A 27537-nucleotide genomic window follows, 5' to 3' on the forward strand; every position below is an offset into this window, starting at 1 on the left:
ATCTTGAGACAGAACAGAAGTTTCAAAGCATACAATGGAAATGTTAAATGAAAACATTTTCATATGAGGATGGCCTGATTAAAGTCCAGGCTTAAATTTAATTAAGCTCTGGCCAGATTTAAGAGCATCAATCTAATGTGACTGAGCTGAATCCATTCTGCAATGATGAATGGACAAAAAAAAAGATTGTTTCAATGAATGCAAAGCTGGTAGAATGACACCCCTTCCACTTTCTTTGGTTGAGGTTTTGAAAAATATGTTAACAAATAAGTAAACACATAGTGACAGGAAGATGAAGGCCAAGTTTTTGGATTACAGCTCAGAATCAGGATGTGATCAGCTGGATGATGACTTATCACAACAAAGAGATAACATTGCAGTGCCAACAATTTTACAAATTTTGCAGGATTTAGGGGAAGAAAATGTTCCATTGGGAGTTTTAAATTAAAATCCAAACACATTTGTTATGTTCAACCAACACTTCTTAAAGTGGATAGTAGTTCTAGATTCTAAATACTTCAAAGAGGCTGAAATACAACATATCTGTAAAATGAAAACGATGAACTATTTGTGGAACTTGATGAAAGAATGATCTGAAACAAAGGTCAGTCAATCACTATAAAATTCTGTCCCAACACACAAAGAACAGTTTTATGAACAAACACACATCTGCTGTATTTTCCTGCCTATATTTGCCTATGTGCCTCTATATATAGAGTGAGTGGGTGAGGCCCACAGGTGAGCATGTTGTCTCCGCCCAGGAGGAAACCAGGAAGACTGGTTTTGACATGTAACAAGTGAAATGTTTCTAATTCCTGAGGGGAAACAGGTTTAAACAGGCTGTAATGTCACAACTCTTTATCGGCATGGAAAGTATTTCCTTCTACCGGCCAGGCTACCAGTCACTCCTTTGTCCGCGGTAAGGCCACTACTCCTTTAAATCCTCTTTCTTCCTGTTTGAAGTGTGGATCACAATCCTGGAGATGTGTTATGGTGGACCTGGTGTTTGTGATGAAAGTGAAGGGGCCAGTTAGGATTGGTTCAGTGGACAGGCTTAGATGTGTCTTGTTTACAAAAGAATGAAATCCCATGTGAACCGGAGCGACTTGACCACATTCAACAGGTATGTCTAAAGGCTGATTCTGCTGGTTCAGAAGAACATCTGCATAATTTTTGATTACTTGAATCTCATGGACGGCTAAATAATAAACATGCATTTACTAAAAAGTGCAACTGTTAAACAGAAACTATCTCCAAATCAGTTGAATTTGCATAAACTATCAACCATTTTCTAATTACTTCTAATATGAAGTAACCACAAAAAATAAAAAATAAATTATTTTTAGGTGATTTTTTTTAAACATCGTAATTGTACTTGCAGACAAGCTGAATATTGAAGTGTGGAACTAAAGTCAGTTCTCTTGTTGTGTTTGTGTCCGTTGAAGTCTGTTGGGTTCCTGTTAGGCGGGCTCAGAGCTAATCTCAGCGTTAAAACGCACACACCCTCTCATTGTTCAGCAACCTGCTCCTGCCACATCTCAATCACAGCTCCACATTCAGCAGAGGCTTTACATTTCAACTGTAAATACCCAAACAGCTTAATAACATCCTATTTCTGGTGTCAACATTATGTGCCTGGTCATGTTACATATAGAAAACAATGATGCAGTGTCTAACACAAACTGATTTTGGAGCCATCCAGTGCAAGGCTCTAGTCAGGTCACCTTAGCACACCTCATGAAGCAAAGGATGGAGCTCAATGTCTGCTTTTATCTATCCCTCACTCTGCTCCCCCACCTGATTGGCCTTGATCAGTAAGCTTTGGATAAAACATTATGGTGTCCATAGAACATTGCTTTTACAGTTGGAGAAGAACATATCATATAACATGAGATAGGATCTATGTGTTTTATGTAATTGTCTTTAGTCATGCCTCATTTCTTCCATATTTAAGCATAATTGCATTGTACAAATTATAACATGCATTGCTCCTAGGTGAATCCTAAGTTCCTTCAAAAAGATAAATGTGTGATGCTTTAGATAAAAAACTGTCCAACCAGTTTTCTGAAATAATTCAGAGGGATATCTCATGAACCATCAACTAGGAAGCATACAGTGTACAGAACAGTGGTGCCCAAAGTCTCTCCTGGAGAACAGGTGAACACCGGCATCCTGCATGTTTTAGTTCTCTCCCTGGTTTAACGCACTTGGATCAAATGATGGCTCATTAGAAGGACTAAGAAGAACATTGACATGCTAAGGAGGATGTTACTACCACCAGGGAGAGAACTAGAACATGCAGGATGCCGGCCCTCCCGGTCCCACTTTGGGCACCACTGGCATAGAACAACACAGAGAACAACACAATACTACATTTCTGACAATGGAAGGACAAGGATTTGGATGGAGTCAGCAGCCAGAGACAAGAAGAATCATCAAGGAATGGTTTGTGACCCACAACAAGATGCTGATGGAGTTCCTCTCCCTACTCTTCATTCCTTAACCCGATTGAGAATATTTTCTCAGCATGAAGATGGACTGAACTGTAATTCCTGCAACACTGCATTTACATGCATTTAAGGAAAAGGTCTTATGTTCCCATTGCTACTATAGTTTTTATTTTTTGTGCTCTGCTTTTGTCTGTGAAAAAAATACAGTAAAAGCATAAATGTGAATCTTGTCCAGCCACTTGCCATTGATTTCTCATAATTACAGTGTACAATACTTGTCATCAAAACTATAGCCATAGTTTAGAACAGCACATCCCTGTAGACTACACTGTTATATTGAGAACACAACTAATCATTTTGACTAATCAATTCTTATCTGAACACAGTGAGACAAGAACTTACATTTTGAGACACTCATGTGTTCATTATTACAGCTATTCAATTTTGAGAGATTAACTAAAGACTTTGAGAAAGAAACAGACTTTTGCAAGTGACCCATGACCCTTGTTTTCAGAAATAAACTTACTGTTTTGCAAATGCCAAAAATAATCTGAGAAATGCACCAAAGCAACTGAGAAAAATGTAAAATAGTTCAGGCTAACAACGGTTTCCAGACATCTTTTTTTGACTCAAACCACTTTGATTCATTAAAATCTTGTATTTGTATTATATTATTGAGAAAGCAAAAGAAAAATATGTTGGAATTAAATAAGCAAATAGGTACGAGCCTCCTATTAGGCGGTATACTGCATGGCAATTATGTTTCAGGTGGCAACAAGTTATTCAACCCCAGCTTGTGCAATGAGTTTTTTCTAATTTCCTAAACAACCATATAAAAAGACAGTCTGTGGTCGTGGAAAAGATGTCAATCTGTTTGAGAAGGGTCAAATCATTAGCATGCATCAAGCAGGGAAAACATTTAAGGAGATAGCAGAAACTACTAAATTTGGGTTAAGAATTGTTCAACGCATCATTAAAAACTGGAAACATAGATCCATCATTGTCAAAGAAGAAACATGGCCAGAAAAAATCCTGATCATGATGAAAAATCCTGAATGACAGTGATCGTGCATTAAATGTTTGGTGAAATCAAATTAACAGTAGGACTCCAAGCTATGTTTAATATTTAAACTGAGAACTTCATATATATATATATATATATATATATATATATATATATACATTGTGTATCCTTCAGAAGATCCCAACACTTACAGCTTTAGACAGCAGAACCCCAATGTTTTGTTTACAAGCAGATCCCTGCAGGATACGTTGGCGCCATGCAGCAGTGACAGCTTTCTGACAAACGAACAACCTTTGAATGGAAATAATGTTAAAACATACCAGAAAAATAATGACAAGATGTTTTACATTGCTTTGTTTCCTTTACCCTCTGTCTCAGCAGCGACCTGGTTAACTGGATACTTTGCTGATGGAACCACCTTCATATGAGGAAGCCAACAGCCATTGTTCCATTCAGTCTCCAGGACAACATAACCACTCCTCTCCTCCAGCCTCCACTCAGTCCCCATCTACACCTCCTCCAACATATGGAGAGGCCGGTAAGATGTCTGCCTCCCCATTATGCCACAGCTTTTCTCAGTGATTTTAGAGAAACTTTCTATTTTTATACATGACATTATCAGAGATGCACCAATTAAACGTGTTTAACCTATATGTATTTGGACATTTTGTGAAACTTTCACTCATCCAATTTTTGTTTTGGTCAGTTTTGAAAGCTTTTTAATGACAATAATTGACAACCTGCATCTTTCCCCTTACAAAAAAATCCCATGAAAATCCCATGTGACTTTCACATGTGATCACATGTGGTTCACACAAATTTTTACATGTGAAGGATGTGAATCACATGTGAAAGCACATGAATTTTCATGGGATTTTTTTGTAAGGGTCCCCCCTAAATGTTTGAAAGAACAACTGCAAAACCACTGTACCTTTAGAATTGAACATATTTTTACATTTTCTGCACAATATCTGGTGGGACCGGAACTTTCTGCCTCTCCAAGCTCTCCAACAATTAAAAAAAAAAAACAGCCAAGGAGAAAGCCTTCCTCCTTTAATACTTTTCTTCTTCATGTGATTTAAAGAAGCAGTGGTGGTCAAACCTTTTAACGCAAGGGCTAAAATCAGAAAATGAAACCTTTTCTTTGTAAGTATATATTGTGAAATACAATTCTTGTACATTTATCTTTTTTAATCTCACTCCTGTCTCATACATTTCCAAATATTTATTGATTGATTGTCAATCAATCAATCAATCAATCAATCAATCAATCAATCAATCAATCAATCAATCAATCAATCAATCAATCAATCAATCAATCAATCAATCAATCAATCAATCAATCAATCAATCAATCAATCAATCAATCAATCAATCAATCAATCCTTTTTAATCAGACACATATATGGTCCTTAATAAACAAAAACAGACAGAACATAAATAAAGACTAAAAATAAAATAATCATCCATAAATGCCTGAGCCACATCAACAGAAGTGATTGATGACAGTGGAACTGCCTCCAGCCACTGAGTCGTTCTGTCCACCATTGTCAGGAGATAGGTAAAACTTCTGGAAGGTGGAAGTCTTAGTCTACCGTTGCACCTTGGCACGCTGGCAAGCCAAACAGGAAGCCGCCCATGTCTGTACATCTTTACAGAGTCCCGGCCACACAAACTTTGCCCCTACCAGTTTAACAGAAGCTTTAAACCCTAACCCTAACCCCTAACCCGGGTGTGAAAGGTAATGAACTGCATCAAAAACCCACCGACGCCAACTAGTAGGAACCAAAGGTTGAGGTTTACCAGTCAAGACATCGCAAAGAAAGGTTGCGCCACACTCATGAAAGCAGACCTCCTCTAAAGGCAAACTGGATTCACCCACTTTAAAGGCCAGAACATCCTGGTCGGTCAGTTGGTCTGTGGCCATGGCGAGGTAGTCCACACCTAAATGTACAGAAGCAACAGACAGTCAGCTACCAGATTATTCTTGCCAACAACATGCTGAATGTCTGTGGTGAACTCGGAAATGGCAGACAAATACCGTTGTTGCCAAGCCGATCACAGTTCAGACACTTTTGCCATAGAAAAACTGAGAGGCTTATGGTCAACAAAAGCAGTAAAGTCCCTGCCCTCCAACATGTAACAGGAATGGTGTGTTGCCAGAAAAAGGGCAAGTAGTTCCCTATCAAAGGTGCTATATTTTATTTTTTGGCATACCGGAGTTTCCTGCTAAAAAAAAGCAAGGGGTTGCCAGGCACCAACCACCCATTGCTCACAAACTGCCCCAAATGCATAATCAGAGGAATCAGTGGTTAGAGCCACAGGAGCCACTGCAGCTGAATGGGCCAAAAGCGCAGCAATAGCCAAGGCCTGTTTGGCCTCATCGAATGCCTGCACCCTCTTGGGGGTCCACTCTATTTGCTGGTACCCTTTATTGCCTCTAAATGCTTCATATCAGTGGTGCATGAAGTGAGCTGCCCGTGGGAAGAAACGGTGATAAAAGTTTACCATCCCCAAAAACTCCTGCAGGGGCTTCACTGAGGGAGGGCGGGGAAAAGCGGAAACTGATTCAACCTTTGCAGGTAGGGGAACCGCCCCTTGAGAAGACACTTTGTGTCCCAGGAACTCAACAGCTGTACATTGACCGCACATTATATACATAAGCTTAATTATGGAAAATCAGTTCATACATTAAATGTTTTTTAACCATTTTTATTGGCATACAAATCCGAGGTGAGGCTCAGCTCGCTGCTGCCTCACCGAGCATTTGAATGGGAAAATGTGAAAGTTCAGCGATTTTGAAGAAAAAAATTGCTAAATTTTTGGTTAAGCTAAATGAAAAATAGGTACTTTATAGTACAAAGCACAGGGTGAAAATAGCAATATAAATTATTTTATCATTATTTATTATTTTTCTATGATAGGTGAGCTGCCTCACCTGCTATCCCTGACCACACATCACTGAAAACCAGTTGCAAATTGTGATTCTGGATTCTTTTTTTTTTTTTTTTTTTTGTTTTTACAGGTTACCCAAGTGCTTTTCCTATCTTGACTCCACCCTCTGGGCAAACTGCTGTGGCTACATCATCTGAAAACTCCAGACTCACAGTCCACCCACTTATACAAAGTACTAAGCTATTTTTTTAAACGATGCTTGCTATTGGCTACTAATTTCTTGTACATATTTGGCTCCATGTTTCTTTTCCTCTTGGCAGTTGGTGAACGAGCCTCCAGAGGCAGAAGAGCTCCGACAATAGCGGTCGTGTCCCAGCCACAGCCAGTTCCCATCATACTGAACAGTCTGAGAGACTCTCCTGGATTTGTTCGCTGCCCTCACTGCCTTGAGCTTGTCACCAGTAACGTTACATATGTTGCTGGGAGAACTGCTATGTGCTCATGTGTCATTATGGCATTAATGGGGTGGGAGCAAAACACACACATGCGTGCATGTACACACAGAAGAATTACAGTGTTGAAGCTCAGCAGGCGGATCTGACTGCTCTTCTGTGTTTCAGGTTATTCTGTGGTTTCTGTCTGATTCCACTGTGCATGAGAGGACTGCAGGATGCACATCACTCCTGTCCACAATGTGGCGAGAAACTGTGTTTATGAAAGATGACATGCTGTCTGGATCCATGAAGCTCCTGGTTTTCTCCATCTGCTCAGATCTCGTTAAATAGGTTACAAATTTAGCAAATTAATTTGTCATACGAGTTTGTCACATGCTGCATACACTGCACTTTTTCTGAACTTTTAACTCAAAATAAAGGTAGCTTATCTTTGGCAAGAAGGAAAAGTCACATTTAAGTTTCATCAGAGCAGGAAAGAAATATCGCACCTAAATGAATGCTTGCAGTTAGGCCCCAGATAAGTATGTTGACTGATGACTGCATAGATAAGTATGTGAAAGCAATGACTGGAATGCTTCCCATACATCTCAAACAGCTGATACAAGTTGATGTGTTAAACATTTTAAGGTATTTTTCATAAGCATTCCTAGGTTATTTATAGTTGAAATGCATAGAGTAGTAGGTACAGTAAGTGTATTTTTTGATGTTTTCTATAAATGTTTGAAGTTGATGAAAGGCTCAAATGAGAAAAGAAGCAGAAGCATTTTTAACATGTTTGCAATATCTCAGACTGTAAGAAATATTATCTTTTGTCACTTATTTTAATTTTGCTTTTGTTATTATCAAAAGTTTAGTTCAGAGTTTTTTGAATTGGGGTCCTTTTGGGAAGTTTATGGTGATGATGTTTAGTGAACTACAGAGCAGAAAGCTGAAGTCTTTCTTTCACTCTACATCCAGTGGATGATGCAGTTTGATACAACTGATAGTAGCCACACAGGCACACCCGCTAGAAGGAAACAAACGCACCCAATATTGGCTCAGACATTGCCAGGCGAAAACTGTGCCAAAAGACGGTTTTATGTTTTGTAAGCGACCAGAGAATCCAAGCAGAGACCAAGTTTAAGCGCGAGGAGAAATTTTGAGTACAAGCATTAGAAGTTTTGAGAAGAAAGACATGAAGTCCTGCTTTCAGACTGAACATGTGTGCTCTTGGATTATGGCAGAAAAATTCCCTCCAAAAACATTTGCTAATTCAGAGTTATTAATTTAAAACTTAATTTAAATTTTTTTGTTTTGACTGTATGAAAGACATTGTTTAAAAGATTTTCAAAAACTATTAGATAATGTGATGTTTTTTAATTCTAATGGTAATGTGCAGTATTCCAAGTGTTGATGCTAGGACCGAAAAAGCCGCCTGACCAACTGAGCTTTTCCTGAATTATGTTTTGCAGTGCCCTCTGCTAGATGCTGTTGTGAATATGTTGAAGAAAATATGAGCAAAATAATTTCTTTACAACAGATCTGCTCAGTCCACTTTGTACCAGAGTGGAACTCTATGTTTGAAGTTGACACAAACTCATCCAAACTCTGGTCTTCAAAAATACGAAGGTCTTTTTCAGGTCAACTGATTTGCTCGCAGTTGGAAACAAACTTTCCAACAATTTTGTTTCCTTGTTGGAAAGGAAACAAACTATTTAGCAGATCAAAGTGAGAAAAGGAACCAAAAATATTTTCAAATAAAAATGGGATTTGAGAACTTTTAAATTACTACAATACCAACCTCGAGCATCATGTTCAATAACTTATTGCCTCATTGGCAGCTCATACACTGAAAAAAATACCTCTTTGGATAAACATAAAAAAATCATAGAAAGGTTTTCCACCTGATTACTTTGCTTTATTTCAACACCATGTAATTCTGTTAGTCCTATTTAAAGTAAATGTGTTAGGTCAACTTAATTTATTAAGGTTATTCTAATGTAAAGCAATTGTGTTGGCTCAACTTATGTTATTATGGTTATTCTAATTTAAATAAAATGAGTTGACTCAACTTATTTTATTACGGTTATTCTATTAAGTTTTGGCTCAACTCAATATATTATGGTTATTCCAATTTAATTTATTAAGGTTGATTGAACTTATTTACTATATTTGGACCCAATGCAATTTAAAAGAGCCAGCCCAACTAATTTGCAATGATTTGGACCAAATAATTGACTTGACTAAGATTAATGGCAATTTAGTTAAAACCAACTCTTTTTCTTTTTCTCCTTAGAGTTTTTGCGGCACTAGTGGCTTGTATTTTTTTGAGACAGGAGGCAGACAGGGTGAGGACATGCGGCAATGATCGCCAGGACCGGGAGTCAAACCAGCAACGTCTGTGTCAAGGACTAAGGCCTCCAAACATGCAGTGTGCTAAATCCCTGCACCACCACAGCACGCTGGAGAAACCAACTTATATTACAGTGATACCTTCACACTACTTATTAAGTTGATCCAACTCATAAAAATTAAGTTAGCTCAACAAACATGCTTCATGCTGAAAGAAAGCTATTTAATCGTGTGAAAATCCTTTCCATGATTTAATTATGTTAATTCAAAGACTTTTCTTAAAAAAAGTCTTTTTTTTTAAAGACTTTTTTTTAGTTCTTAAATGCTGAAAGAAATTTAAGAACTGTTTCAGTGCAGTTCTTAAATGCCAATAGTGCCCTGCAGAGAAAAACAAATATCTATAGTTTAATGTGTAACTAAAACCACTCTGACGTTTTCCCAGGAGCAAAACAGTTATGTTGCATAATTCCTCGTGATCCCCTGATCTCACTAGATCCTGTTCAGAGGGAAATGAATCTGACTAAATTGAATCACGTTATCTCAACTTGAATAACGTATTCAAGTTGAGATAAAAACGATTGTCTCGCGTGAACTCGTGTGATATCCCGTGATCTCACTCGGCTTTAGCACTATATCACTCTGACTATAATGAATCATGTTATCTCAACATGATTAAATTTCATAAACGTGAAGTTAAATTTTTTGTTTATCCAACATGATTGTATCACGTTTTTGTTTGAAACATGAAATTATTTAGTTAAAAGTACATGATATTCTTTTGTTAATCTGATAACCCCCTAAGTTAATTTTTTACAGTGTAGTGGAAATCTTCTTGTGGAGTACAGTGTAAGAGTGGACCACACCAAATGATGCTGTGAAATGCTAATCGGAAATCACCCAAAAACTCCACTACAATATTAGAGAGAGCCTGAGTTCAGATTTCTACAGGACATTGGAGAGGCCTTCATTTTCTTCCCTTTTGTCCCTGATGGAGAGTGAATTCCCTGAGAATAGAATAGAATAGAATTTGACTCCCAAATTATTCCTTTTATACTGTAATGACATAAGTAAGGCATCATCCATTCTAAGATTTATTTTGTTTACAGATGATATAAATATATCAGTTTCTGGTGAGAATCTACAAGAACTGTTGGATACTATTATCTAAGAATTTATTAAAAATTAGAAGTTAGTTAAAAATGAATATGTTATCACTAAATGTGAGCAAGACAAAATTCATAATATTCACTAACAATGAATAAAATTGCCCAGACTGCATGACATTAGGGGATGTTAACATAGAAAGAGAGCATTAAACAAAGTTTCTAGGGGTAATAATAGATGATACAATTTGCATGATACACATTAAATAAGTTCTGTAAGTTTTCAATGTATGCAGCATTAAATTGCAGTGATTTATGCAAAAAGATACCCAACCAGGTATTGAGTGCATATATCCTAGGACCCCTCTTATTCAATATCTATATGCTCCCACTAGCTCAGGTTATAATAGGAAATAATATTAGCTACCATAACTATGCAGATGACACACAGCTCTGTATTACAATGTCATCAGGAGACTCAAAATCCATCCAATCACTGAACAGATGCTTAGAACAGATAAATGTGTGGATGTGCCAAAACTTCCTCCAGCTGAACAAAAACAAAACTGAAGTTATTATTTTTGGACCTAAAGAGGAACGATCTAGAGTTATAGATCTAGAGTTATAGATCTAGAGTCAGTGCACAGCTTCAGTTATTACAACTAAAATCCAGATAAAGACAGTTACAAAGTCGGCCTTCTATCACCTGAAGAACATTTCCAGGATTAAAGGACTAATGTCTCAGCCAGATCTAGAGAAACTCATCCATGCGTTTATCTTCAGTCGTATTGATTATTGTAACGGCGTCTTCACAGGTCTGTCCAACAAATCAATCAAACAGCTGCAGCTGATCCAGAATGCTGCTGCTGGAGTTCTCACTAAAACCAGGAAGATAGAGCACATAACACCAGTTTTAAAGTCCCTCCACTGGCTCCCTGTAGCTCAAAGAATAGACTTTAAAATACTGTTGTTAGTTTATAAATCACTGAATGGTTTAGCACCACAATACATTAAAGATCTGCTGTTGTATCAACCTTCCAGAACCTCTCAGGTCTTCTGGTTCTGGTTCTGCTCTGCACCCCCAGAACCAGAACCAAACGAGGAGAAGCAGCATTTAGCATCTATGCACCAAAAATCTGGAACAAAGTTCCAGAAAACTGTAAAACAGCTGAAACACTGACTTCCTTTAAATCTCAACTAAAAAGCCACTTGTTTAGCGTTGTATTTGAAATGTAATCAATTACAAATTTATTGATGGAATCTGACTTGATGTTGTGTTTTTGATGTTGATTCTATGTTGCATTGTGTTTTTGTGTTTGATTTGATGAAAAGCACTTTGAAATGCCTTGCTGCTGAAATGTGCTATACAAATAAAATTTGATTGATTGATTGATTGATTGATTGATTGATATTGTACAGCACCTGGATATGCTTTTCAGTTGGCTGACAATTCTTTATTGAACATCCTCCTATCTTTGGTTGGAATTTCTTAAGATGAAATACGTATTTGAAATATTAAATTTGCTTAAAAAAATGTGTCACTAGGCGGATGCTTAGTTTTTCTCATAATCATGAGAAAAACAGAAAAACTCCACTTCAGCAAACTGGTTGGAGTGTGGGGACAGGAAGAAAATAATGGGCAGCAAACAAGCAAATAATAAATACTGAGCAGGCTGGTCTGACAAACAGGTCACTGACTGCAAGGAGACTAGGAAGTAGGTGGTTGGGGGAGGGTGAAGCCAGTTTGCTTGGAGGAGATATTTGGAGTCAAAAAAGCTGGGGTAAAAAAGTGTTCTGAAAACTAGCACTGCATGTTGACCTCAAGGGTTTGGTTCAAAATGGTTTGGAATATCAATCAGCCTAAAGTCATGGCTGCCTGTTAGTATGACGTTTAAACACACGTGAAACAGAGACTGCATAAGACGACATCAGCACTGTTGTAGGTTCATAGTGGCCCAAATCTCTTTCCAGGGGATTTCCAAATATTCTGTTCAGTGTTGTTTCAGGATCATGATGCAAGGTTAGAGTATATAAACAGTCCAACATTCTTGACTCTCACAGCACCGTTCAACAAATGGAAAGCGTTTGGGGAGCGGGGAGCAGGGATTTAAGGGGAATTTTATGGCCCTCCACAATAATGTGACCCAGTCCTTAACCCTCCAATAAAATCCTGATTTACAAAACAATAAGTTGCTTGAATAACTTGTTGATTTTATTTCTTAATCTTCCACCCCTACCCTCTCCCTCGTTGTCTGTTATGCTACAACTCCTCCACCATAGCTGTGAATTCTAAGGCTAGTTAGCATGTGGACCTATGACAATGGATAAACAGTTTTCCGTAACATTAGGTAACTGGCAATCTTAACCTTGTAAGTGCTCTGCGGCATGAAGGAGAGCATGAGCAGCACATATATGTGAGTGACTGACAACTTTAAGATCATCCTGAAATTACTAAATTGCTCAGCTTTGTGTCTGCGGCCCAGTTAAGGTGCAAACAAAATAATGTGGCTTCTATTAAATGAGCAAGAAATTAGTTTGCATGATATCAGAACTGTTTACATTTATTTACATGTTTGCAGAACATGTCGGTCAATATAAGACCGAGAAGATGTGAAATAATCGTCAGTACTCTAAATGCTGGGTGATGGTAGAAATTCTTACTGTTTAGCAGTCTCCTCTTGGAGTGAGGTATATTTTAGTGATATTTCCTTCACATACAAAGAATAATTATTGTTTTGAAGAGATCATAGAGAAAGAGACATTTTCTAATCTGTTTATTTACGTTTGTTCATGCTGTGTCAGGAAACGACAGGGCCACCTAATTTTTTACAAACATCTGCTTTGAGGACCCCGTTTGACTGTCATTAGTTAATTCAAGTCTTAATGCGGCTCGTTTTGTTTTTAAGTTTATTTCCCCTCGTCACCAGCCTGCAAACTGGTTCCCAGTAGAGAACACAGAGTAATACTGTAGATATGATCATAATCTGTTGGTGGCATCTGACAGTAATGTAGGAACGTTTATTATTATAATTTTGGCTTGTCAATTTGGATATCACCACCAACTACAACATTGGCTGTTAACTTTGTATCATTTACATGAGATTTTATTGCAGTATAACTTATCGACATTACTTGATATTCCTCTCTATTTGGACACGTAAACACCACAAGCAACATAAGGTATGTGATGTTAATTTTATTAAATATGATGACACCAACCTCATTGTTTAGCAACACTTACGGTGGGAAGTGTCGCTAAAAAAATAAAATAAAAAAATGAAAGTTCAGAAACAGCGTGGTTACATTGCAGGATCTGAGCCAAAAACACACATTAGGCTACAAGTGTCAAGCAAATCACATTACAGGTACTGGATAGTCAATTCCAATGTTTTTCTGATCAGCGCTGGTTGCAAAAAGCAGAAACCTTCCACTTATTGTGGCTGTCTCATATTAATTTATTGAGATAAAATTCATTTATTCTGATTAACCTGACTGTGAATGGGATTGTCGTGTTACTCACTGATCCGGTTATGCTCAAATGCGAAGCGCACTGAATGCTGCTATGTAGAAACTTGTTTTGAAACAATTTTCACATGCCGCATTAAACATATCTGCTTTAAACTTTACTATAATGGGAATTATAGTAAAGTTTTGAAGACCGTTCTGTCACACAAGTAGCATTTTTCAACAGGCATCAACACAGCCACCTACAATTTAGAGACATCTGCGGTGTGCATAGGTTTCAACCAGATAATTTAGCCGCCAGTTAATCTATAACACCGGACAGTGTTTGCGTGTGTGTGTGTGTGTGTGTGTGTGTGTGTGTGTGAGAGAGAGAGAGTATGGGCCTATGTGTGTGGATAATGGGTTTAAGTTAAAAACTGTACATTTTCGGTAAATATATAGAGTTCTGTTAGTGACAAAAGTTGTATTCTGGTTATAGTAAAACAATTCTTATTAAAAGAAACTGGTTGTCTGGAGTTATTTATGTTACATCAAAGGCATGTATGTTTGATGGTAATTAGATGATTAAGGACTCAAAATAGGTAAATCTGCGTGATATCTACCAGAACTTAATGAACCCAAACAGCCACCCCACCAGTGAGTTTAAGTTCTTGTCCCATTTACTAACAGACAGAGCAGTGGGGTGCTACATATATATAATTTCTAAAAGTTCCCTGCTACATCTTTGAACTGTGTCAACTGACTTGTCATTATGTCTGGCAGAGATACCAGTCTCCGAAGTAAAGGAAGGACCACCAAATGGGTTGGAAAATGGGACATTTGTTTCTGCTGTTTTCTGGAGCCTTTCTGTTTTCTCTCTCAACTTTCCAGCAATGACTTCATGTTTGCAGTTTGCTTTCACTGTTTCATCTTCACCGACTTATTTAATTTTGCTTATAGCATCAGTGGATGACTGGTAATATTCCACAGAGGAATAACACAATGACTAAGCAGCCATTTAGTGCTGCTTAGTTCACTAAGCAGCTATTTCGCCTGCTGAGCCTGGAGCTCCCTGGCCCTGTTAGCGAAGCTACGCTACTCCGAAAACTCTGGAGCACAATTCAAAGAAATTGCATGAATTAAGTGCATAGATAAAGCTATAAGGACTACTTTCTAACCAAAAAACATATTTCAACAAGTTTTTGTGACAAATTAATAGTGTACTACTTACCTCTATTTATCGCTGCTGGTGGTGCAGTGCAAAGGAGGCCATCTTGCTGGTCTGGAGACGAGACACGTAGGATGGCATGGAAAGCTACGCCCCTGTGCTCTGGCCTTTCAAATAAAAGACTAAACTAAAAACTCAGGCCAACCATTTTTATCGGTGACCAGATATCTTGGTACAGGAGCATTACTTAAACTGATTTGCGGTTGGCAGAAAATACTACAGTATATAGCGTGAAACAATAAATATCATTTGTCTGCAGCCTGCAGAATGTCTATGTGTGATACAGCCCCTGTGTAAACTGAATAGAGAGAATTTCTGGATCAGACCACTTGTCAAAAATGAAATCATAAAAATTGAAACTGCGCGCTCGTTATCCGTTTTCTTCAGATTCGCTGTAATACAGGCCAAACCAAAGATCTTCCCTGCCAACAGCCATCACCAGCTTCAGTAACACTTTGAAGAATCTTACCGCTCCTCTTAGTGGTGGCTCCAGAAGATTTTTTCTGCAGTTGCTAAGGGGGAGCTAAGCATTTTACTGAGGATGCTTTGACGGATCCTTTTTTTCCCCTATAGTTATTAACACATATGTATAACTGATTAAAATATTATTTTAATCAGACTGATTTGCATTTATTTTGACACTTAGATGTCACACGAAGCCTTGAGCTAATAGCCAGATGACTTCCAGATATTACATTGTTTAAGTTAAAGCAGCATTCATGACAAAGGGGATACCCTAGTATCAACTATGTCACTTAATTATTGGAAGCGCCATGAAGTAGATCGGCAGTGAGAATTGGGAGTATTGAATTGAGCGGCTAAAGTTGTTTTCCCAAGTTGTTTTTGTCAGTGTATTCATGGCTTCTACTTGCTAGAATCAAGCTAATTTTTCTATGAACGTAACATACCTGGTTGGGCTCATGGATGGCGGTATTTACAGAAGCCTGAAACAGCTAGCTTGGAAACCGACCCTTACCTCCTCCCTGCTGACATGTTGATCAAATTAAAATGAATGGAACATTGAACATAAACTGTTTCTTCGGCCTACTTCTTACTGCTAGAGGTCTGGCAGCGCTTCCTCTCGCATAGCTGACCCACATTTGGCTTAAGGGAGGACGCAGTTGAGACCCTAAGTAGAGCTTGAAGATGCTCGTCAGTAAGTCTGGACCTGTACTTGGACTTATTGAAGTTCAAGGTAGAGAAGAGCTTTTCGCACAAGTATGTGCTCCCAAAAAGACACATGGTCCGCTTGAACATTCGGGAAAGCTCAGGGAAGCTGGGTGGCAATTCTCTCAAAAATTGCCCAAGCTTGTCTGCTTTTCCACTCACCTCCCTGAACTTGGCTTTGAGTTCAGAGTGGCACTGCGGGTCAATGAGCTCCATTTGAAGCACTGTGATTGGTAAGTTAGTTCGGCTCCGCACACAACACTGAAAAGTGCCAATCATATCAAACTCGCGGGCAGTGTTGGTATAGTTACTTTGAAAAAGTAACTTTAATCGGACTACTGATTACTCCTTGAAAAAGTAACTTAGTTATATTACTGACTACTTGATTTGGAAAGTAACTAAGTTACACTAAAAGTAACTTTTTAGTTACTTTCAGCAGCTGCTAACAACAACGCTCCGCCTCCTGTGAAAATCACATTGAGCTTTGCCAATACTTTTTTGTAAGCTATTTTATAATGGTAACATCAACAATGTGTCTCCACTGATAAGGTTGAACTGAAGAGGAGATTGTAGAAAAATAAAAAACATGAGTAGTTTGTGTGGTCCACTGTTGTCTGGAAAACTCTAAGAAGGATTTTAAAGCCCCCCCCTCCCCTCCCCCCCAGCCTCCAGGTTCTGCGTTACGGCCCTGCATTTGGTGTCACAGCACAGATCTCCTCCTGCAGTTCACAGCTCAGATGGCTGCACAGATTTGTGACACTTATCTTAGTATTAATAATTAGAATTAAGTTGCCATTATAATTATTGGAAACTACGGACACGTTCATTCGTGGCTGTTTTCACGTTTATTGCGCTGTTTATATTGGTCTCGATGTTTGCAGTTTTCTGGAGCGCAACGCGAAGCTCGACGTCATTCAGAGGTAATATATTAACTTGACATTAACAAAGACACAGCGGGACGGATCATCTGAGAAATGATGAACAGGGAGAGACGGAGTAAGACTCCCTTAATGACGGACAAATTCTGGGATTTATTATGAGTCTCTGATTATTTCCAAGCCCAAATGAGTAACTTAACGTTCAAAAACGAGCCCAAAAAGGCGCAACCCGCCACTCATTAAATCGGCAAGCGACTTTAAAAAATGAAGCCCAAAGCCGCTTATAATAATTGGACTTGGCGGCAGAATCTCAAAATAGTTCCAGTTTTTCCACCAACAAAATGCGCATCTTCCTCCATTGTTTACATTTCTGTCGCATAGAGACGTCGGTCACTCGACAAGACGAGTAGAGGAAATACGATTAAATAACAAAAGAAGATAGTAACACAAAAATGATTTTGATAAGTAACTGTAGTCTGACTACTGGATTTGAAATAGCAACACGTTAGATTACTCGTTACTGAAAAAAGTGGTCCGACGTCAGTAACGCATTACAAATTAACGCGTTACTGACATCACTGCTCGCGGGCCACACTAACATTAAACTTTCATATTAAGGTGGGGGCCACAAACTATCGTCCCGAGGGCCGCAGTTGGCCCGCGGGCCGCGAGTTTGAGACCCCTGATGTACAGGGATGTACACTTTTTGACAAATTGCGACCGCCGATTGGTCAGTTGCTGACAAATACGCTGGAATGATTGGGGGAGAATTGATTCCCGTCTGCATGTGGGCGGAGCCAGCATCATGTCAATTGTTTCCTGGAAGTGATAATAGACAAAGTTCAAATCCTTTTGTGGTTTTTTTTTATTTTTTTATTTTTTTAAACTCAGTTTATAATCATTTATTTTTATTTTGTCTTTTGATGAAAATACTGCAACAACTACATGTAAGTAATGTTAAATCAGATCTAAAAAATTTTTTTATGTAATATTTTTTGGGGGTGCTATGACTTTTCCAGGGGGAGCTATAGCACTCCCTAGTGCCCCCTGGCGCCGCCACTGACAAGGACAGTTAGCGTATTATTCTTAACAGCGCCAACACTGTGGGAAGAAGTCAGAGTACACAGAGAGAAACCATTCCTGCAAACTTGCAAATTCTGTGCAGAAAGACACTGGGCTGGAACTGGAACAATGAATCTTCTTGCTGTAAAGCAACAAAGCTACCAACTGTTCAGGCTCTTTTTATGGTATTTATTTTGGTTGAAGCAAATCTGCCTGAAACTGTTAATTTGATATTACGTTGACCATCATTTTGATAAGGGTAAACTCAGCTTAGTCAGTACTTATGAATAAATTTACTTATTCTACTCTTATTTCTACTCTTATGATCAGAAGACCATTGTTTTACTAGAATTTTCTTATGCTTCCATTCATCTTGCGAATTATAAGGTAATTGTTTCCTTTTCCTTGTTGACCTTTAAAGTCTGGCAGGTGAAGGACGTGTTGATATTAGGACCTGATACGATATGAGCAGCAGCCAATAGCAGAATTACAGCAGACCTCTGGGAGAGAAGTTAATAAGCAACTGATTGTTGAGTCTGTTAGCAGATAACAAAAGCACTCACACACACACAGAGAGAGAGAGAGAGACACACCCACCTTTTATAAGTCCACTGTCTCACTTTCTTGTGAAAGACGTCCAGTGTCCAGCTTGTCAAACTGTGGCTAGTCGGTCATGAAGAAGCTGGGGTTGCTGCTGCTCGGAGCGATGCTCTGTCTGTGTGTGTCCGTTGCAGCGGACGTACAACTTGACCTGCAGAGAGACACAATGATACCAGAGAAGGATGGCATTTTGCAACTTGAAAAGGGGACCTTCAAAAGGGCTCTGAGAAAACACAAGCAGCTGTTGGTCCACTTCTGTAAGTCACACACTGACACGCACAAACACACAGCTGGGTTTAACCTTCAGGGGTAGATAAGTTACACGTGTGAAACATCCTTAGAGAAGAAGCTCCTAACATTCATCTTCCCTCTGTGTGTCTGCCAGACACTCCCCTGACATCAGAAGGTCATCGTGTTGCAGCTACATTTAAAGCTGCTGCTGCAGAGCTTCAGGGGTCAGAGGTCAAGCTGGCAGTCATTGATGTGACAAAGGAAAAAGAGTTGGCGAAAAAGCTCCATGTGAGCGGACAGCCTAGCATCAGACTCTACCTCTCTGGAGATGTAACCAACCCGGCTCTCTGCCCAGGTATCTGCCACCATATTTCTGTTACACATTGCCATTTGTGGCTTATATGCAACACTTTTTGGACATTTTCTTTAAAAATGAAATAGCTGTAGTTTGGCTTGAGAAATGTCAAACATATTTATTTATTTCAAGTTATCATGAACAAGATATAAAATATTCTTGCCTTAAAAAGAATCCATCTAGAGGCTTTGTGACTAATGGCTACTCAGCAGATCCAGTTAATGGTTATACTTTAAGAAGCTGAACTTTGACACTAATAAAATTAATAAACCTATTTAAAACCGACAGTAAGATTACATTTCAATGCAGTCAAGATGTTACTAAAAAGAAATATATTTTAAACTAACAGCATAATGACATTAAAATATCAATGCACAGAAAGAGGTGGTTGTTGTGGTTACAACTATGCTCTAAATCAGTGTTTCCCAAACCTGTTTCCCTCACTGCCCTGCATGTTTTAGACGTTTCCTTCAGCCCAGGTGATTTCAGTTGACAGGTGTTTGCTGAACTGAAATCAGCTGAATCAGGCATATCAAAGGGTTAACCCTAAAAGCTAACTCACTCAATATTTTAAGTTGGGTCATATGTCCATTACTGTCATTATCACCAATACATTACTCCCATTAAAAGTTATACAAATACATTTTGCCTAAAAGAAGAAATGCTAATCGTATACACATACTGAGACAGGACAAAGGTCGATCTAATAAAATCAAAGGTTCAGTCCACATATGTCAGAGTCAAGGCCCGCGGGCCACATCCGGCCCGCGAGAAGATTTTCTACGGCCCCTGGGATGATCTTGATTTATTATTAGAACCGGCCCGCAGCAAGCCGGCACCCCGTCTGAAAAAAGCGAGATGCACTTCCCGTTCGATCCTCACAACGCGCACTTCGCGTTCGATCCTCTCACAACGCGCTTCTGTTCGATCCTCACAACGCGCACTTCTGCTCGATCCTCAACGCGCGCACTTCGTCCGCAGTAAATTTACGTCCTGCACTAGACCAAATGCGTCATTTAAAAAAATCTCAATGAACATTCGATCAGTCCGGCCCTCGGCTTGTAGCTGAATTTTTAATTTGGCCCTCCGTCCATTTGACTTTGACACCCCTGGTTCAGTCCCTTCCTTCTGCCTGCAAGAACCAGAGTAGCCGCTAGAGTGCATAAGTAAACACATGAGAAAACATTTTCTCAGACTTTTGAGGGCCACAGTGAAATATAAAAACATGTAAATAATAAAAATCATAATGATTTCTGAATGTGATCATTTAAAAACCATTTGCAACCCATAAAACTAAATGTTACAAATTAATTAAATGTTATGAAGTACAAAATCAATTTGCAAATAATTGATTAATATTCATATTCATTACATGTTAAGCATGTATATGTATTTTTGTATTATTTTATGTGATTATTTCATGTTGTCATTTGCCAGCATTTGAGTTGGGGTGGCATCTTAAAAAAATTATAAATAACTTAGAAATATCAAAAAAAAATAATATAAAATTAAAACAAATGGATGAAACATTTATTCATATTTGTTTCAGATTTATAATATTTTATATAAAACAAGTATTTCAAAAAAATGTTTTTAAATAGTTTTTCCTAATGAGCTGTGTTCAGACTTGTACCTCAAAATAGTTCTATTGATTTTCACAGCCTAACATCAGAATTATGGAAAAGGTTTTATTGTTATTTTTGTCCTTAAGCTTTTTGAAAAAGTCACAATGTTTTTTCTACTGTCAGTAAATATACTCATTTAAAGTTTTTTAATGAATTATGATGAAGTTCCTCAGAGTTCAGCTTCCATCTTGACTTGGCTGCAAAGGAGGGCGGGGACATCTGCTGATCTGATTGCAGATCTGAGCCAATTAGAGGCCAGTGACGATCTAATAGTGGTTGGTTTCTTCAAGGTAAACAAACACATTTTAAATTTCTTCTATTCAAATTTTAATTCTTTTCTCAAATTATAAACCTTTCTCTGTTTGTGTGAAGGAGCTGAACCATGAGTACGTTCAGGTGTTTTACGCTGCAGCCATCGACCTCCCTGACATCCGCTTTGCTGTGACGCAGGATGATGAAGTCATCAGCAAATATACTGTCACTCAAGATGACGTTCTGCTGCTCAAAAAAGTAGTCATGACAAAAAATATATAAACCCTCTAACTGACACATATAAAAAAAACTACAGTAAATATTTGAAAAAGTCGATACCATCTGCGCAGAAAAGCTTCATTTTGAATTGATTAGCTGGATTGATTTGAATTGATTGAAAGAAAATGTGAATAAGTAGATAGCATTACAGAGCCATCATGGGTATGGAAATATAAACTCAGCTGGGGAGGCATAACATAATCCCCAATCTCAGAAATGACTAATGTAATTTCAGATATTCTTTGGAATTTTGAAAACAACCAAATAAAATACTAAAAACGTCTGAAATTAAAATTCAAAAAGAAAAATTTTTATCGCACATTCTTTCATGCACTATAAATTTTTACTTTATTTCTTTTTAGTTTTTTGCACAAATATAAGCCTTTCCAATATAGGAGAATGTCACATTAATCTGGGACTTTCTGAGATTCTTCTCAGAATATATTATAAGAATATCTCCTAAAATATTTATACATATTTATACATACATATTTATATATTAGGTATTTATTAAAGGTATTTATAAAAATATGTTTTCATTTATTGTTGCATCTATAATGACCTTCGTAAAACATTATAGGTAACAGCCAACAAGTGATATATAAGATTATTGATTCTTTTCTCAAAAAGCTAGGATGAATGATGAATGAGTTAGCTCATGTTGTCATTCTAAGCATTTTTAAACATATATATATATATATAAAATGCCTTATCCATCATTTTGACTGACAGCTTTGAAAAAATGCTCATGTTCTATTTTTACCCGTCAAATTCTAATCTTATTAACAGTAAACTATTTAGCTTACTGTTAATAATAACCACTCTCTGTGGTTTTTGTCACTGCGGAATCTATAATCTATAATAAATTAGATTAAACGACTTCATTTAAATTACCGGTCTGAACTCAACGCGGCACAGCCTCACAAATTCCTCCTGATCCGCATCTGCAGAGAAATCTGCGCTAGTTCATCAGTCAGTTGGATCTGTGTGATCCAAACCGATCAATTTATTTTTATTATTCTTTTTACCCTCTGCTCGATCCGGAAATGCGCTTTTACGAGGATCTCGTTGCGTGGTTTCGCTTCTCCGAAACAGACAGATGTTAAGTCTGCCGCGCTCCTCCAGAACGCCGCTCTCCTTATGGGTGCGGGAGGTACAGTAAACGTCTTCCAGCTCCATTAGTTAAAACCGCAGGATGAGTTCAGTTTAATTCTTTGCTGCGGCAGACTGCGCATGTTACGGTCTAATTAATTTCTGCACTTTTATTTATTTCCTCAAGATAAACTAAGTGGTTTCACACAACATTGCGTTCTCTTTAGTTTTCTCTAGTCTGTAATAGAGACTTGACTTAAACACGCCATTTCAACCAAAGGTTTGGAACGAGCTTCCTAACCAGACGCTCCAAAGCGTCCGGTCCATAACTCTTCAACACGCTGTCAGCTCCGGTCAGAAAGTCCATGAGATAATATTCAGAAAGGATTTTTTTCTTTTATTGATTGATTTTAGTTGCCTCTGCGATGAAATCTTTGCACAAACTTAAAGTCTATAGTGTCTGTCCGTGTGCATCAGTGAGGGATGTTAATTCTATTTTTACATATATATATGTTTTGTTTTGGGATGCTTTCCTTCTATATGTCCATCCTTCCTGCCGTCTCATCTCTGTGTGTCCTTCAGTCTCAGCTCATTCAGACGTACACGATGAAGCCGGATACACCTAAAGAGGAGCTGGTTGTTTTAATCTCTGTCTACCAGATGGATCCAGTTACTGAATACAACGGCCAGGTACATTTCAAACATTTCCAAATGCAATAAAAGCCTGGGAACAAATAGAGTTGTGTGATAAGATGCCTGAAAATCCAGTTTACAGATGGCTTTTTGGTAAGCTGTCTTTTGTATTGCATTCTCATGCCTAAAGGATCAAAACCATCATTTACTTCAGTCATGGTTCTGGACTGAAAGTCAGTGGAAAACAGATATAAGTGTAAAGAAAATTTTTGGAAAACCTGCAGAGATCCTTGATATGCACTTAATTTATGGAAACCAAAAGAGGAATACATTTGAGACTTTGACAAATTTTAAATTCATCAGTGGATTTTCCAGTCTTTTGCTGAGTTGTTTTTCATTTGGACGTGCTAAGAATCTTAAGCCCCTTTTGCACTGCACTGCTGGACTCGGCCCAGCTTCAAAGCCGGGCTGATTGTTTTTGCATTAGCACTTCCAGCCCAGTACCACCCCGCTCCATGGAACCCCAAGCCCGGTTTGGAGTTAGCTGTTGATTGGTTCATTGGCTGCGGCGGCAGGACAAAGATCAGATCTCTGGATCAGAGGAGCACTAGACTTTCTTGATGTCTGTCATTTCAATATGCTGCATCAATAAATTCCCATCAAAATCTATTCTTACCCTACACTGGGATTCCAATCGCTTCTTCTGCCAAAGATTTTAATGGTAAATGTAAATAACATTTCTCCAATTGAACTGATCGGAAGTCGGAAAGGTTGTGAACAAGGGGATTTCCGCATCTTGCGTCACCGGGAAATCCTGCCTGCTGCAGTGGTAGTTCATCTGGCCGCAAGTCCAGCTCAGAGACGACATTCAGACGAGATTTTTTTTTTTCCGTCAAATGTAAAGCTGAGGTAAATGCTTCCCTCAGCTTCCTCGCTCATGAGCGCATACAGGAAAAATGGGATGGGAGACCCTAGAAGGAAACGGTTCTGTAGTCGCTGGGGAGATCACCTGGGTAGCTTTAGCAATAATTCTATTTACGTGACGATCCCTCTCAATTCAAAACGACCAGGGCCATAGCACCAACAGGACGGGGTCGAACAGAGCCGGGCTGAGCCAGGCCAGACCCTGCAGTGCAAAAAGGGCTTTAGACTGTTGAGTGCATAGATGCTTTCGCTCTCTCTCTTCCTGCAGACAGCCTCACAGATCCTAGGTTCACCTGTGTTAAACCACGCCCTGCTCTTTGTCAACAAAAGCTCTGAGGACTTTAGAGAGATATTCTCTGCTTTCTACAATGCTGCAGAGGCATTTAGGCTGAAGGTATAAACACCACCCCCCCCCACACACACACACATGCACACCCATATTACTGTCTTTCTGCCGTCACAAGGACTTTCCATTGAATTCCATTAATTTTCATTCATTTCTAAACCTGACCCTAACCTAAACTCAATTCTTACCTTAATCCCTGAACCGAATTTATAGGGTCCATGCTTTGTACCCCATAAATAGTCAAGCCTCACGACATAGTAATTGTTGGAAAATTGTGTGGAGGAATTTTTCTGCCATAAGTTGAGAGCATACATTTTCAGTCTGAAATCAGGACTTCATGTCTGTCTTTTCGAAACTTGTACTCAAAACATCTGCTCTCTTTCAAATATTCCCTGTACTTTCTCAAACTTTTCTCCTCACGCTCAAAACTTGTCTCTGCTCGGATCAAATCTCCACTTGTAAACCTCTCTGCTCGCCCTTGAAACAAAAAAGTACCATCACGCTGCACACTTCTCAGCCAATAGACTGCAAGTGTTATACTGGGTGCATTTGTTTCCATCTAGTGAGTGTGACTGGGTGGCTACTAATTATTCACTAGCTGTGCACTACTGATTGATTTCAAACAGCCTACTGAGGAGTTTGTTCACCCAATCAACGATTTTAATGGTAAATATAAATAACATTACATTTACATCCAGGAAAATGGATCCACAGAACTAATCATGTTACGACTTAGTCACATTATGATGTAACAATTATGGCACGGACTTTAGTTACATTAGTAGTTCAGGACATATAAACATTTCTTGAAACTTTTTATGAAGATCTTTTTACATATATATATATATCAAAAATAATACTTAAAACTGCAACAATGCAAGTAAATGTAATTTCTTGCTCTCACATCTGCTAAACCTTTAGCCACTACCAGTGTTGTCCATTTTCTATCTAGTTGTTTGAATATAGCTGAGTATAAAACAAAACGGTGTCCTCCAATGTCTCACAGTAACACTGACATACAAACAATTTGTGTGTATATCAGTACACACAAATTGTGTGTACTGACACACAATTTGACACACCTGCAATTTGTTACGCTGGATTATATTTAGGCTTATTAGAGTAAATAAGTCAGAATACAAATGCTTACTACTTAAATTTTTAATTTAAGTAGTAAGCATCTAAATTCCAGATAAAATAGATGAAGTTCTTTGATTCTAATGAAATACAGTATGCTGCTTAAGTCTTTTCTGGACTCAATCCTCATTTCTGACAAGCTGGACCTTTTTGTTATCATTCTTTACCTGTCAGGTCCAGGTCCGTTTTTTTTTTTTTTTTTAACCAATATATTTTTATTGAGATTTTACATTTTGGAAATACAAGCATGTAATTATCTGAACAGGTTCTCTTTGTAGTTATTACATGACAGTAATTATTTTACTCAACTCAGAGAAATAAAAATCAAAGAAATAAAGGAAAAACAAAACAAACAAAAAACACAGCTTCTCAAAAACTGGGGTATTCACACAGATTACAAATTGGTCAGATATGAATGTACACATCTATACAACATGGCAAACAGGTTCCGACAAATCAGAACTCAAACAAACCCTCTGTCAAGTCTAAGTCCTTAATAAAAATAATGAAAGGCCCCCAAATCCTCTCGAAAAGATACCATTTGGATTTCCTAATATATGTTATTCTTTGTAGCGGCAAATTAGACGACATCTGTTTTAACCACTACTGACTCTACTGATATTTTTCCAAGCCAAAGCAATACATTTTTTTGCAGCTAACGAGCTTATATCTATAAAAGTACGTTCTGATTTACTAAAGTTATCTTCCCCAGTGTATAAAGCTAACTGGAACAATTTAGGATCCAGTGGAACTTGCTTTAAGATAATTTTTTCAATTATATCTTTCACCTCTGTCCAAAATGCTTTGATTTGTCTGCATTCCCACATGCAGTGTATTAGAATCCCTTTAGAATTACATTTTACACAAAGATCTGGGATGTTATTATTGTATTTATTTAAATGCACAGGTGTAACATAAATATGCATTAGCCATTTAAATTGTAGGATTCTAAGACGACTGTTTATGAACATTGTGTGAGTTTTAATGCAAGCCTTTTCCCAATCCTGTTCACTGATATTTGATGATAGGTCCAAATTCCAGTTTATAAACTTATTATTTGAGTTCTCTAATGAGTTAGAGATCAGCACATTATAAAAGTCTAAAATGATGCCCTTCCTTGATTTATTCAGTCATTAACTTTTCAAGTAACGTAAGAGGGGGCTTGTTAAGATTGTTGTAATTTGCTTTAACAAAACTTCTTATCTGAAGAAATTTGAAGTAATGTTTTTTATCCAGCTTGAATTTGGTTTGTATATCTCCAAATGACAAAAATATATCAGAATTTGATGGTTAAAGGTCACCAATAGTTTTTAAACCTTGCAGTGCCCAAAGCCTAAAGGTTCCATCTGCTCTACCTGGAGCAAACAGCTGATTACCCCATATTGGGTTAAATTGGGATATGTCGTTTGGCTCCGCAAGGTAATTTCTAACATCCTGCCAAATTTCAATCATGTTTTTCAGAATGGGATTTGCAGTATGTTTCTTTAACTTCATTGATGTGTCAGAGTATATGAACAATGGAAGAGCTAAACTTAAATTGTGGGACTCCATTTCTACCCAGTGAGGATTATCTTTATCTGCAAAATAGAACATAATATTCCTTAATTGAATGGCCCAATAGTAAAATTTAAAGTTGGGGCACTTTAACCCCCCTTTATCAAATGGTAAATAAAGCAGCGAGAGGCGTAGCCTAGACCTTCCATTATTCCACACAAAACCCAAAATGTTTTTTTTCAGCCAATTGAATAATTCAGGAGGAGGCGGCAGTGGAATGCTTTGAACGAGGTATAATAGCTTTGGAAGTATATTCATTTTCAGGACATTAACTCTTCCCAATATGGATATAGACAGAAATGTCCAGTTGTCAATTGAGGTAGCTATTGTTTTTATTAAGAGTTCGTAATTGGATTTGACCACCTGTTGTAGTTCTGGGAAAATCTGAACACCCAAATATGCTAAATGTTCTACTACTTTAAATTCCTTAATCTCACTGATAGGGTTTATCCTTTCACCTAGATTTAATACC

The 27537-nt window shown here is 38.0% G+C and overlaps 2 protein-coding genes across 7 annotated transcripts in view; both read left to right on the forward strand.

Annotated features, from left to right (window-relative positions):
• The first annotated feature begins 71 nt into the window (after positions 1-71).
• Positions 72-8760, forward strand: si:dkeyp-75b4.8 (lipopolysaccharide-induced tumor necrosis factor-alpha factor homolog). 4 transcript variants are annotated; one of them, XM_044114733.1, is made up of 5 exons: positions 72-919; positions 3853-4012; positions 6500-6601; positions 6690-6894; positions 6990-8760. In XM_044114733.1, the coding sequence occupies exons 2-5, from the start codon at positions 3883-3885 to the stop codon at positions 7084-7086; spliced, it is 534 nt and encodes a 177-aa protein (XP_043970668.1). In that variant the 5' UTR covers positions 72-919; positions 3853-3882; the 3' UTR covers positions 7087-8760. The 4 variants fall into 4 exon arrangements, with proteins under 4 accessions (XP_043970668.1, XP_043970671.1, XP_043970667.1 ...); XM_044114736.1 differs by having other exon boundaries at positions 3856-4012; XM_044114732.1 differs by lacking the exon at positions 72-919 and adding an exon at positions 926-1123.
• A 4346-nt stretch (positions 8761-13106) lies between these two features.
• The window catches only part of zgc:136472 (uncharacterized protein LOC678514 homolog), a 33402-nt gene continuing 18971 nt past the window's right edge, over positions 13107-27537 (forward strand). Inside the window, exons 1-7 of one of the 3 annotated variants that reach the window (XM_044114738.1) lie at positions 13107-13438; positions 18772-18894; positions 19023-19223; positions 21014-21138; positions 21221-21358; positions 23054-23161; positions 24297-24422. In XM_044114738.1, the coding sequence (XP_043970673.1) occupies positions 18804-18894; positions 19023-19223; positions 21014-21138; positions 21221-21358; positions 23054-23161; positions 24297-24422 (789 nt within the window). In that variant the 5' untranslated portion in view covers positions 13107-13438; positions 18772-18803. Of the gene's footprint in view, positions 13439-18658; positions 18895-19022; positions 19224-21013; positions 21139-21220; positions 21359-23053; positions 23162-24296; positions 24423-27537 lie in introns of those variants that run through there. The other 2 variants (XM_044114737.1, XM_044114739.1) reach the window with 2 other exon arrangements.

This window comes from Gambusia affinis, linkage group LG04 (genome assembly GCF_019740435.1).
Source record: "Gambusia affinis linkage group LG04, SWU_Gaff_1.0, whole genome shotgun sequence".
NCBI lineage: Eukaryota > Metazoa > Chordata > Actinopteri > Cyprinodontiformes > Poeciliidae > Gambusia > Gambusia affinis.